The 14,578-nt window shown below is 32.7% G+C and overlaps 1 protein-coding gene across 4 annotated transcripts in view; it reads left to right on the top strand.

Moving 5' to 3' along the window:
* LOC124451457 overlaps positions 1 to 9,612 on the top strand; it is a 30,274-nt gene extending 20,662 nt beyond the window's left edge. For 3 of the 4 annotated variants that reach the window (XM_047002078.1, XM_047002076.1, XM_047002079.1), the window contains one exon: positions 5,592 to 9,612. In XM_047002078.1, coding sequence (XP_046858034.1) covers positions 5,603 to 8,512 — 2,910 coding nt within the window. In that variant the 5' untranslated portion in view covers positions 5,592 to 5,602 and the 3' untranslated portion in view covers positions 8,513 to 9,612. Of the gene's footprint in view, positions 1 to 1,052; positions 3,376 to 5,591 lie in introns of those variants that run through there. The other variant, XM_047002077.1, reaches the window with a different exon arrangement.
* The last annotated feature ends 4,966 nt before the right edge of the window (positions 9,613 to 14,578 follow it).

Below are 14,578 nucleotides of genomic sequence, written 5' to 3'. Positions count from 1 at the left end.
GAAATGACGTAAGCAATGTAAAGAAAAAAAGGCGGTGAAAGGAGGTGTTACAGTCTAGAATTACATCAATGGAATTAAAAAACAACAAGTTCTTTAGAAGCCTTTAGTGCAGAATTTAGCTGAGGCTTTTTGAGACGTATATAAATCGCCTCAAGAAAAGGAGATGGGCAAGGCCCTTAATGTTGAAGTTAAATTTGCCTGAGGATCATTCTCTATGGCATTGTGAAATACAATTTTGTTTCTATTGGAGAAGCACTTTGCTTTTTGAAGTTGTCAATAGTATAGAAATTTTTGATGAAGTCAGTTGACACTGGATCCGTTTAGTCACGAGCAGCTTTAGAAGTTATTGAACCGTATGAATTATTTTTCGTGGAACTAAGGAATATGATTATAATTCCACGTGGTTGAAATATAGATGTAACTTATATACAGGTATAAAGCGTTATCTCTAAACTAAAAAGATCACTATGAATTTGCGAGCTGTTTTCAGATTGAGCCATTAATAGCTGCAGAAAACTACAGTTGGCAAACTAATTTCAGAATTTGATCAACTGAAACTCAGACTTCAAGAGCTTCGAATTGAGAGAGGTGATAAGGATGACAAAATCGAAAAATGGGTAAATGAAATCAACTTCGAGTTGGAGGGATTTGACTGTGAAAAATTGACGATCAGTGTAAAGCAGACCAACGGAGCTTGGGAGGAAGAAGAACAAAAAGAACAAGAATTGCTAGAAGAAAAGAGAGCAACAATACTACGTCATGACATACTCTAAGAAAAATTGAAGCGCGAAAAGTTGCAACAAGAACCACGGTTGAAATATGAGTTAAAAATGGAATCCTTGCGAAAAGATCAGGAGAAAGCGAAGAACACCAAACCAAAGTTACCCAAGCACATGTGGTCACAAAATTTGATAGTAGAGCAACAGATTAGATGCCATTTTGGAATCAATTTGAAGTTGATATTGATTAAGCGGATGGCCCTTCGGAGACAAAGTTTTCTCACTTGAAAAAATACTGTCTCCCAAGCATTGGCGGATCTAGTGTTAGTCACAATTAATTGGTGAAATTATATTCTTTAGAAATTCTACACCAATAGTGCTTTTCTTAAAGTACTTTCAGTTTAAATTAAGCAGCTTTAATTTATTTCACTCACTGCTGCTGGCTATGACTACCTCTTGATCCCTGCTGCTCTTAAGATTAAATCGTGCATAAAAGGTTTAGCCTTTTCTGTCAAAGGATATCATCAAACAAAGAACATCCTAAAATCGAAGTTTAAAGATACCAGTGAAAAAAGTCAGCGCCTATATGTGCAGAACATCATGGATTTACCTAACCTACTGGGAACACACTGCAGTAAGATCCACGCATTTTACGATAAACTTTTCTTTACCGTTCAATCACTTGAAACTGCGAAAAACTAAAAAAAGGTAAACGGGTATGCTCGTATGTGCCTTAATAAATTAGAGGGAGTTCGGAGTGATTTAGTGCGCATGGATGATAATCATAAGCAATGGGATTTTATCCAACTTACTGACGCACATAGGAAATGGACGGAGAGAAATCCCATCAAAATTCATGATAAGCATGACGTTAAGAACATTATGCCAAGACATCCCCGATTTAGTGCATTGCAAACGCGCCAACACGAAGTTAAACAAAACGATGTTTTTATTGCAATGGTAAAGTTCCTACGTCAGCAGAACGTAAGAAATTTCTCAGCGCTAATCGCATAAATATTTTATATACGCTAGATAGCGCATCTGCATAACAAAAATTGAAGCCAAAAGTTTTCTCCTTGAGAAAAGACCGTAGCCATATTGGTCGTTCCCACTCGTTTATGAAATACTATGATAAACGCTAAATTTTAGTACATTTTTGCATTGAAAATACAGTTTGGATGCGACTACTTTGAAATTGTTACAAGTTACTGGAAATTTTACAAGAAAAACGTTGATTGGTGCTGTTTCTTTCGTTAAATCGCATTTTGAAGCCAATAATTTGGAATCAAAGTGCTATTTTAATTTGTACTGCCAGAACTAAAAATACTGAATGATTAAAATCTGGTGAAAATATAGCACGCTGTATTGCCAATTTTCTCCACATTCACAATAGAAATTGTATTAAATAACACGCTTCGTGGGAACGACCAATATGGACGCCACACGTAAGCCGCGACTGCGATCATTCTTGAATTTTTGCCTGCTGACAGGGTGGGATGCACTATCTAGTGTATATAAGATATCGATGGCTAATTGTCTTGCTTTAATTGCTCTGAGGAGGACATCAGGCTTTCGAGTGTTGTAGCAAATCCAACTGCGCTATTACAAGCAAAGGCATCATAATTATATTTGCGAAAATTCCTATGAGAACCAACCTACCACCAGTTCAACGGATTCCCGATTGGCAATGTTTTTCGATGGCTGGACAGCACAGTAGCTCTCCATTAGATACGGAGTGGTGAATGTGAGGATCTAAAGCAATTCCTAAGGAAACGGGTAAGAAAGATACAGGAAAAGAACTACATCCAGTGGAGACACAATTCTGAACAAGATAATCCTGCAGACCTAGCGAGAAGAGGTCGTAAAGTGACTAAAGGAAACGATCGGTGGTGAATGGGTCCAAATTGGTCGACAACGAAAGACAATTGATTAGAGAAGATGACAACTATAGCAACGGACGAAAGTCTGGCGGAAACAAAACCTGTAACACAAATATTTGAAACTGCAAACCTGCTACATAAAAGTTCAAAGAATTGCTGAACAAATACGATCTCTGGAAACCTTAAGAATTTATGGATGGATTTTAAGATTTATCCAGAACATTAGAAACAAGGACAAAGAAAGAGTGGTCCATTGACAACAAAGAAAATTAACAATCGAAGAATTTGGTGGATAAAACGAGTCCAACATAGGTCTCGAAAAACCTAGCTTAGGTATTGAAAGGCCGGCACAGGTACTGAAAAACATTTGCTATGACAAAGCCTAAAAACATTCTCGTTTTTCATATGCATTGTAAAATGGTAGTGAAGTCTTTCGTTATTATTGCGTCCTATTTTTTTCGTGTTTTACTATTTACATATGAGGTATTTTAATGAACGGTTTGGTGAAAGTGTTTGAGTTAACGTTTGGTCATATTGTGGTGAGAGTTGTCTACCTTGTGAAAATATAAAACCTTTGACCATACATACGTGGAAGTCACGCGAGATCGTGCGCCTAACACACATTGCGCATAAGTAAGGAGGCTACAGCATGCTGTGAGAAATATTTAAAATTCTTTATGTTGTCAAATTTCATTCACGTCAAAGTAAGTTGAAGATATTTTTCGGGTGATAAATGATTATGATATCAAGAAATATTCCTTCCATCTAATAAAACGGTAAGAAAAGATTTTACATCCTTAGATCGTGACTCGAATTAATTTTACTTTACGTATCTATCTAAGTAGAACAAAGACAGTTTTTCATTTAAAAGACTTTGACTAATGTAGGTATGATTCGATATTAAAATTAGCTTGCTTTGTTATTCTTGATAAGCATTTAAACATGGTTATTGGCAAACCATAAAATACAACAAACATAAACAAGATATTCAAGTTAGATTTCAAACATTGTTTAGGGAAGGAAATGAATATAATTGAAGCAGAACATTAAATCACTGTGTTTAACATGATTTGTTCTTGTTCAAAAGTTATTTTTGTCATCGTTTAATCTTAAAATGATCGTTGTGGAGGGTTTTCATCACTTAGTTACGTACATCAACATATTTTGAACTTTTGATATGATAAAACTTGTTTTGTTGATATGTGTTGATTTGCTACTGAAATAACATACTAAAGTCAATATTTTATAAGTGTTCTTCAACTTTTATAACAGATCAATGATTGTGGACAATGTGTGGTTGCTTAATATATTTTTGTTACAAGATTTATCTATTTACTTGGATTCATTCATGTACAGGAAGATCATTAATTGCTGGGTGGGGGCTCATATTGATTTATGTATATAATATGTTTTTATTCTTCAGTTGCTAGCTATTTTATGTAGTTTGCCTATTTTTTTTAGAATAATAATCTAACCAATAAAAAATAATTTTGGTCATACGCGTACAGATTCTTACATCTTTTACACAATTTTGAGTCAACTGTAATAAAATTATGCCAACTAATTTTCCATTAATTTTCTTGTTACAATGTTTTGTTGACCATTTTATTGCTTTCATTGTATTTGAGCCTTATTGTGCTTCAATTTTGTTCATCTCGGTTAAAACCCAAGGATTTGGAGCGTCAGTTTATTAGTTTGCCGAATAAAAAGAACGCTAATTTTCCAGGGCTTAAAAGATGAGATTAGAATTTGTGTCTTTCCGTCCATCCATGCTTTGGAGTCAAAATCCGAATCATTATCGCTCAAATTTTATTGCTTTCCGAGGTTTCTGTCACTTATCCCGTAATAAAGTTTTGTCAGAATTATCTGACTGAACATTCAATTCTGATTTTGATTCATCGCTTTCTTTGCAAGACATAATTTTCTCAAATATTATAATTAAACATCGTGAAAGAACGTATATGTTTAACATAAGTTAAATATGCCCGAATGCTGACTATATTGGATCACGTCAAAATATCTTCTAGTGCCATTTTCGGCGTGGGCAAAAAATGCGCAACTTCAAGATGCCAAAAAAGCATGTTGATTTAACAAAATTTCTAAAAAATTTTTCTCAGAAAGACTTAAAATCATTGACAAATTTCATATTGCAGAGAAAATTTTGCTGGAACAAACTGAAAACGTGTCTGAGTGAGGCAGTGTCTGTCTGTCCGTCGTGATATCTTCAGCTGAAGAGATTTATAAGATTTATGAGATTAATAAGGACATGGCAACTATATTTTTTTCTGCATGCTTCCTTTGCACAATATTAAAACGTGAACACTAGCACACATAACATGCTCTGAGAGTAGGAGAGCAGTAAAAAAGAACGATAATGATAATTACTGAGCATTTTTATTAAATATTGACCACAGAGAACGTTTTGTACCAAAAAGAAGTGCCAAAGGAAGGAATGATTTCATTTTGTGGCATTTTGATAAGAAAATGCTTTTTGTTATTTCACATATGTTATTATTACGAAATGACCTTTGGACTTGATTTTGTGAATGGCCTTGGGACTTTACTTTAATGAAAAATACAACACTAAGCAGTTGGACTACTGACTACTGTTTGTTCCATGTACTGTAACTCAGGTCAAGGCTACCCACATGTACACACACGTACCTATTTTTTATGTACCTTGTACATCTGGGGACGGTTGCACGAAGCCTGGATAGCATCATTCGTCGGATAGTAAATTTTTCAACCTTGTAGAAAAAGGTGTTTATATTTTCCTTAGGGGAAAGAAATTTTGTAATCTTAGAAGCAATATTTCAATGATTGCTTAGTACAAATCACATATAATTCCCTTTTAAGAGATTTTGTAAAAATTCAAAACAATTTGTCATCTAATGGATAAAACTATTCTGCCTTGATGTAACTGGCCGCAGGTTTTACTTTATAATTACAATAAATTTGTACCATGGAAATTTTACCTACTTTTTTTCTACAGGGAGCAACATTATGTCTGTCTTGAGCTCAGAGATGAGAACTAATGGTTTTAAGTTGATGAGGTTGATTGTTGATGTTGGTGGAGAAGCTTTGAGAATAACATTGAGGAAACAACTGTCAGGTACTGATTTATTTTATGTTTTAAATGATCCCGAAAATGCGCAACTACTCAGTAGACTAATCCATTCACATCAATGGGATCTACTGTATCCAGATCCTTCAATATTACCAAATGAAAATAAGTTTGACATTACTTTACTTTGTATACTCCTGCGTAATATTTGCGATTTAAAACCACCTCGTGATCCAATATGGACGTCAGTAAATGACCCAAATGATCATTCAACTGAAGCAGATATTACCCGTATCAGGTTATTTCGTAATGAACGTTTTGCTCACTTACCTAACACTTCAGTAAGCTTTGATGAATTTGAAAATCATTGGGTGGAAATAAGCGAACCATTAGTTCGTTTAGGAATAAGTCAGGAAGAAATAGATAGATTGAAAAATGAGTTGTTTGGTAATGAAGAACGTGAAAGAATTGTGAAAGAATGGGACAAATTCAAATTTGATGTACATAATCGTTTGTTTGTAATTGAAAGTAAACAGGAAGAAATGATAAGTCATCAGGAAGAAATGAAACGTCACCTAGTAAGTTGTAACTTTGAAATTGAAATTAGACATCATAATGAAAAATTTCTAGAGGGAACTCGGGAATGGGTTTTTGATGAGTTTTTGGCTTGGTTCGAAGACGACAGTTCTCAAAATCGTGCATTTATTATTTCTGCTGTTGCTGGCATGGGTAAATCTGTAATTGCAGCTACTTTATGTAAACGTTATTCGCACTACTTGACTGCAGTTCATTTCTTTCAACACAACAACAGTCGTTACAATAAAGCCAATGTACTTCTTCAATCTTTAGCGATGCAAGTTAGTCGTAATTTTCCTGCTTACAAACAACTTCTTGTGACAAAACTTTCGGGTCAACTGTGTGAGCCTTTGAATAACATGAATGTGGAAGGATTATTTTCCCTTCTTTTTACTGAGTTGTTTGTTACAATTTCGGAGTTTCCTAAGCGAATTCTAGTGGTGTTGGATGCTCTTGATGAATGTGGTTATCCAGAAAGAGATGACCTTGCTAAGTTGATTGCTAATCACTTGCACAAACTTCCGTCTTGTTTTCGCTTTGTAATTACCACGAGACCTAACGAAGTCGCTTTGAATAAGTTCGAAGAATTAAATCCACTGTTCATTAATTGTAGCGATGATCGCAATTTAAAGGATATTAAATTTTTGATTAAAGAAAGAATTGGCTCTACTAACAGCCTTTCTTCTATTTTGGCAAAAAAAGCTGACGGACATATGTTGCTTGCATCGCTTCTTACCAGCGAAGTCAAAAATCAGGAACTATTGATTGGATCCTGGCCAAAGGATATTAATGAGTATTATGAAACTTGCTTAAAAAGATTGGGTAATGAATTAAAGCCTTTTGGTATCAATGACGAAAAATTTCTGTCATTTTTGGATGCTTTAGTTGTTGTTAAGGAACCTGTTCCTTGGGAAATGATTTTTGATGTACTTTGTTTAAAACGCACCTCATATAGGGTTGAAAAAATTATCTCATGCCTGTTTGTTATCAATGAAGAAAAATGTGTGTCGTTTTTTCACAAATCCTTAAACGATTGGCTGGTTTCTAATCATAAGCATGATTACTCAGTAAATATTTTTTACGGTAATCGACTTCTTTTAGATTTTTGCTTAAAAACATTGGATAATCTCAAAGCTGAAGGTGTAAACTATGACGTCATTAAACATGCGTCAGTGAGATATTCAGTCAAGTATTGGTTGCTTCATTTACTTGATATTTCTAATAATGATTATATCGTTGAAAATGTTGGTAAATATTTTCTTGACTTGGAAGTTTTAGTTGCTCTTTTGTTGGTTGATTGTCGTCGTACTTTCGAAAATTTTGAGTTATTTAACGCACATGATGTGTACTTTCTTATTTCTGAGGACATTCGATTGTTATTTAATGAAGTTTATTCTGTAATGACGTACTCTATGCCTTTTGACAATGAAGTAGATTTTTTGCAACTCGTTGCCGACGAAGTCAAAGATCTTTCGTCTCAAGCCACCACAGTGCTTCAAACACGTTTCAAAGATTCACCATACCTAGAGCTCAGAGACACGGGTTTTGTAAAGGCTCGATTATTACGTTTAAATCAATATTTGAAGTCTGTTGATGTTTCACGAAATCATGATTACGTCGTCTGTGGTTATTATGGATTCGTCGTGCAACTTTTTTCATTGAGAACAAACAGATGTTTATGGATAAAAAATATTGCTGGTCAGTTTAACCAATATGAAGAGATAATCCGTTGGGTTGTAGTGAAAAAATTTTCCGTTGTCTTTCATCCATTCAAGGATTTGATTTTTGCTTCCCAGCTTGATAAGGTACTAGATATTAATGGTAAAATTTCCTCCAGTCCGTTCCAATGTGATGATTATACTTCTAAGTTCTTTACCAACAAATGTTTTTCTAAGGATAAGTACGAAATGGTCACTAGTTATCATTATACTTTGACAGTATGGGACGTTGAGAAAGGTAAGAAGAAACGCAGTATTAGATGTAATAATGTGGTGACCTCACTGTGTTTTTCTAATTCTGGAAGATATTTGTGTGTTATTACGAAAGAAGGAGTGGTTCAAATATTTGATGTAGCGAATAATTATGAAATATTTGTTTACGACGTTCATTTACCGTCTAAAGAATTAAGTGAGGATGGAGTTTTGTTCAGTGTTGGTCCTTATTCTTGGCGTTGTTGCCATCGTTTTCGTAGGAGTGAGCATTTCATTGTAAATTTCACTAGTGAAACTTCCTTACTTAGGTCCTCATTCTCAAATTTCGTTTTTATCTCTTGATCCTTTCGATGTGAGCAGCTCTAGCTTTCCTACTCTGGGAACAATAACGTATTTTTTAAATTTGAATAACGAAAATGTTCTTTTGTTTGAATACGGACGTAAGCATTATCTTTATATAATACCGCGTGCATGTTTAACTAACAGTTACAGTTTTCATAACGAGAAATTTTGCTCAAATGGAAAATTTCTGTATCTGAGCAATAAAGAAAAATCAAGTGTAATTATATACGATCTCAACACATTTGACTTTGATGTCAAGGAATGTTTTGTTAGTGACATAGTTGCTGTAGAAAATGGAGTTATTTTGCTTACGGCAAAAAATATTCCTGAGCTTTGGAATAATGATTTGACAAAACTTGTTTATAGTTTCGATGAACTAAAAGGTACAAAAAAAATTTTTGAGGTGAGTGATGTATCATTTGCTTGTCGAAAAACAGATTCTTTTGTGTTTTGCAATGTTGAAAACAAGCGAAAAGAAATATCATTGAATTTTGAAAATTATCGAAATGTGTTCGTATTTGCATGTAGCTCTAAGTATCACGTGTTTGCTACAGTTAAATTTCAGGATCAGATAATTTACTGTATGTGGCATGAAGACAAACTTATTAATGGTTGGGATGATGTAATTAAGGAGGAAATCGCCAAATACTATGGAAATGACTTCCGTTATAATACTTCCGCTGCTTTTTCACCTTCAGCAGAAAAATTATTAATAACTTACAAGCGTGAGCATGTGGAAGTATTTGATGTTAAAAGCAAACAAATAATTTATAGTTGTACTAAGGTTCTTTTTCAGCCAAAGTTTTTCTTTGTTGATGATAGGTATATAATTAGTGATCAATTTTGTGATTTGATTGATTTGAAATATTCTAAGATTGTTAAATTATTTCGCCCGCGTGTGATTATACCTCCAGATACCTTTTATTACTGTCGTAAACGCAAACTTGCTTTAATTTATTCTTCCTTAAAGACCCCGGTACAATGCGTAAAAATCATCTTGCCACGTGAATAAATTTGATCTTTCATGATAAAATTTCTCACCATTTTAGATAAGGACTTTATTATCTTTAAGAAAATCTTGTTCAGTTTTTATGCATGATCCCTAGAAATATCATTGAATTTTGAAAATTATCGAAATGTGTTCGTATTTGCATGTAGCTCTAAGTATCACGTGTTTGCTACAGTTAAATTTCAGGATCAGATAATTTACTGTATGTGGCATGAAGACAAACTTGTTAATGGTTGGAATGACGTAATTAAGGAGGAAATCGCCAATTTAATCGCCGACAAAGTCATTGGAGAGTATGAGCGTGATATGACTCCCTGTATAACTTACGCAGATTTTTCACCTTCAGCAGATAAATTATTAATAAGTAACATGCGTAAGTATGTTAAAGTATTTGACGTTAAAAACATACAAATTATTTATAGTTATACTAAGTGTCTTTTTGGGGCTAAGTTTTTGTTTGTTGATGATAGGTATATAATTAGTGATATATTAAATTTGATTGATTTGAAATATTTTAAGATGGTAAAATTAATTTACCCCCCTGTGGATGTTAGTATAACAACTTATTTAAACTGTCGTAAACGCAAACTTGCTTTAACTTTTTCCTTTAAGGTCCGCTACAATGCTTAAAAATCATCTTGCCACGAGAATAAATTTAATCTTTGATGATAAAATTTCTCACCATTTTGGATAATGACAATCTTGTTCAGTTTTTATGCATGATCCCTATCATTGTTGACATTTCAATTAATGTCTGTTTACGTATGATTTCATAAAACGACATTTGTCTAAGTTTGATTGTTCTGTACAAACACCGCAGTGTACGATAATGTCAACATTTAGAGAGATCATGTATAAAAGCTGAAGTTAATTAAAGATGAAAATTCAATGGCAATAAAGACAAACCATAAACACAAATGATTTCGTGTCAAAGAAAATAATTTTCCTTGCACAAGAAAATTTTATTGACTTTTATCTTATCACACAAACATATAAAATGCAAACTATTGTTAGTTTTTGTACCATTGGCTATATTTTGGTTATATCTACACCATATAAACATATAACTTTTAGGCAAATGTATTCAGTGTAGGATGGTTTTGATATTGCATCTTTTTCGATACTCTTTTACACCAAAAACAAGTTTTTACTAATTAAATCAATACTATCTTGCACTGAAATAATTTCTTAATTCTTTTTAATTATTGCATTTTAATATACAAAGTATTTATGTGTTAAGTTGTTAAGAGAGACAAAGACAGCCCAATTGTTACTTCGGTTATGTGAATATTTTCATCTTAATCAATTTGAAAGACGTAATTATTTAATAAAACAATGGTACCTTTGCTAATATTTTCAATAAAATCTAAAAATTTGGCTGTCTTTCTCACTGACTGTTAAAAAGTAGATCGTAAACTCCACAAGAAAATGACTTATGATTTACGTTCATCATTGTGATAAACATTTGAACCATTGAAAAACTCCAAACCGTATGAACAGGAAAAGTTAACAAAAGTGAAAGAAAGTTTTGCAATATAGAGAGACGGAAGACAAACGACAATCTCTCATATGGAAGGATGTTTAATGACAAGTTTTTAACTTTTAATGAAAAATCAATATCAAGCATTCTTAAAGTTTGAACACTTTTACTTTGTGAATCGATACTTTATGGAAATATTTTTTTAACAACATCAACTCAAACATCAGTAGACATACTAGTTACTTTGCCAAAGTTTGATATGTTTATGGCTTGGCTATAAAATTCCAACGTCTACTCTTAATTCAAACCATAATACAAGAAGGAGAAGCTTTGTTTCAGGAAGTGACGTTATGAAAGAAATGACAAATTTATGTACCATAGTTCTCTGTGGATTTATTGTTGTACTTTGTATCGTCAACCAGGTCACGTGTTCATTGAAATGTCATCAGTTGTCAAAAGTGAAAGATATGAACTTTTACATTTTTATAATGGTGAAATTGGCTGTTCACTTTGTTTACTTTTCATAAAACTGAAGCGTGAAAATTATCATCTCATGTGGACGTTTTAATGTGAACATAACCCATAAGTAATCATGAGAGAGAATAAAATGAATTTGATTTTACTACATTGTGGCTGTTAGAGATGGCTAAAGGGACTTTTTTGCTTCATCTATAATTGAAGGAGCTCCTTGATAGAAACACAATGTCATTGTGAATATTACGACACTCGATTGCCTTTGCGCATGCTCTGAAATATATATGTACTTGAAAGATACGATAACATTTGTGATATGATTTAAGATCTCAGCATCAACATCTCATGAAAATTCAAAACAAACATTAGCTTGGATGGTTGTAGATTAAAAGTGATAAGTTTAGTTCATATAAATGGTCAACAAATCATTCACAACAAAAGTAACTTCAACATGTAAGAACTACGTCAAGTTATAAGAAGAAAAAGTGTGGAAAAATTTCAACGTCATTCTTTTTCAAGATGTCATATTTCTGAATCCACTGTGTTTTATTTTTTATTTAGTGAACAATTTTAGATCATTAAATTTTATTCATTTTTTGTGTACATATCTACGTATAGTTAATAACATCTAATAAACGGACATCTACCGTAAGCAGACATTAGGTCGTGGTCTCAAGGATGTCTGTTTACGAGTACCTTGGCTGTATGCAGACTTTTTATTACTGCACTTTTTCTTTACGTTTGTAGATTTTTCTTTTGCGTTTGAAATTTTAAAAGCTAAATAAATGAATCCCACATAGTTCAATTCCATTTTTTAGATTAGTAGTAATTTTCCAACAGCCATGTGAAGATTACTGGTGCTTTATAGAAGGAGGTGTATTATCTTGAATTCAAAACTACCAATTCTTAAAATTAGCATTAATAGTTGTACAATAACTTTCACTCACACTTAGCAGCATTATTTGTTGGTAACTGTCATCTTGTAAAGGAAGTTGAAAAATACCCACATTTTATCAAAACAGAACAATTGCAATTGTCATTTTAAAGACTGGTTGGGGTTCATTCATTTAGTACTTATAAAATATTATTTAGAGAGAAACTTTCTTATTGCGCAGTGTTTTGCTGTATTTTGTTTTTTAACATATTTTAACATAGTTTTATTACATTAGTATGTTAATGCAGGAAATAATCGTTGTATAATTTTTTTCTACAAAATTGTTACAATATATGTGTGTTCATCTATATATAGTGTCTTAAATAATAAACACTTCCAAGTGTTTTCTTAATTCTTTTTTTATCGATATTTGACTTTCGTCGCTTAATAAGCTCGAGAAACGTTTTTTCAATTTTGGCTTGGTGGCTGTTTTATTCGTTATGATAATAAAATGAGCGGGCAACACCTTTTCAGTTATTTTCCTTACAGGAAACCATGCATTTATTTCAAGTCATGTGACTACTAGTGAACCAATCGAAATTACTATACACAGCACCTATATAACATTACAACTAATTATATAAATAGACATAATTCAAAAGTTGATTTGTTATTTGAATGGTTTGCAGGATTCCAAGTCTAAATCAAACAACTTTCATGCACATCATTAGTCTCCTAGAATTTAGTGGGACATGGTGATTAGGAATTAAATTTTCAGAATAAGTTAAATTTTATAATACTGTTTTTTGATACATCCTGTATTTGTTCCTTTTTGGAAACACCCCGTATAATGTATATATGTACGTAAAGAATGGTTCACAAGGTGAGATCATTAGCTTCAATTACATCTTTTACTTGTAGAATCTTATCAATTTTCTTACATTAAAGTTGTAGCAAACAGATACTTTAATACTAATGATTTAATAGTTTACTATGTAATTATGATTAATAAGAATCTGACATGTTGACAGGAGCTATATTTAGGGATGAAAGTTGTGAGAAAACAACAAAAGAACGTAAGTAGAACTTAAAAGTGTTTGATGTTACTTAGGCCTAGTTCAAGCGTCGAACTTTACACGAACCAAACACATTTAAAACGAAAGATAATGAGGAAACGCATCTCAATTTTATTTGTCTTTAACGCGTTCGGTGCATGTAAAGTTCGACGTTTGAAACATGCCTTAGATTGAAATTAAATGATATCATTATAACACTTCAATCTTGAAGGTAATGTAACATTTATATTTTTTGATAAGCATTCTGAACACCATGTGATTTTTTTATTGTGTCTATAGTTAATTAAAATTGTATTGTTAGTCCTGATTTCAGGACTTTCGTATCGGTTTGAGGAAATGGCGCATATGCCATGTTGTTCGTCATGCTCATTTTACCCAAGGACAGTTTAGATTACTTCCGGTAAATGAAGTGAATACAAACTCTTAAACGGGTTTTCGACTATAGCACCATACCACAGAATAAGAATATACAGAAGAGTCACTCGCGTTGGAACAATTGATGTTTTGTCCTCGCGCATGGCGGCCGCCATTATTCCAGCCTGATGATTAGGGTTTTTGACTTCTTCCAAACCTTTAAAATGATCTCAAGTCATTTTATAAATCAAAATATACTTGAATAAATTATTAAGTATTGACGTCATGCAATTTTAATGGTTGTAAATAAATATAGTATAAAAAACATAGTCAACCTAGACGCGGCACTCGCTTTTCAAGATTTAATGATAATATTAAAGTTTTGTAGAACACCAAGCTGATATTTGTTATTTTTCATGTCAACAAAACGATCCTGATTACCTATGATGCCCTGTTTTGTCAAAAGGTCTATTACATGACTAGATTATACGATAGGTTTTTAGGTTAAAATACATTTTATTCAATTAAGTTGAAATACAATGGCGTTCCAAATAACTGATCCGTGTATTTGTGACGCATTGTTTAAAATAGGTTGAAAAGTGTTATTTGCTGTTTTTAGTTGTATATAATTACAATGCACATTAAAATGCAGATTAATTTGAACGTGCACTACATTGATTTCTTAAGCTTGGTTCCCACGAGTAAAATAAACACGAACGTCGGCAATTTTTTCCTATTGCTCTATAGGTTTATAAAGACAAAGACATTGGGATTTTCTTTAAATCTTCTTTTTGTTCTT

This window comes from Xenia sp. Carnegie-2017, unplaced genomic scaffold (genome assembly GCF_021976095.1).
Source record: "Xenia sp. Carnegie-2017 unplaced genomic scaffold, XeniaSp_v1 HiC_scaffold_24, whole genome shotgun sequence".
Taxonomy (NCBI): Eukaryota; Metazoa; Cnidaria; class Anthozoa; order Malacalcyonacea; family Xeniidae; genus Xenia; species Xenia sp. Carnegie-2017.
The sequence above is the reverse complement of the archived record's forward strand: the minus strand, read 5'-3'. Positions and strand labels throughout refer to the sequence as shown.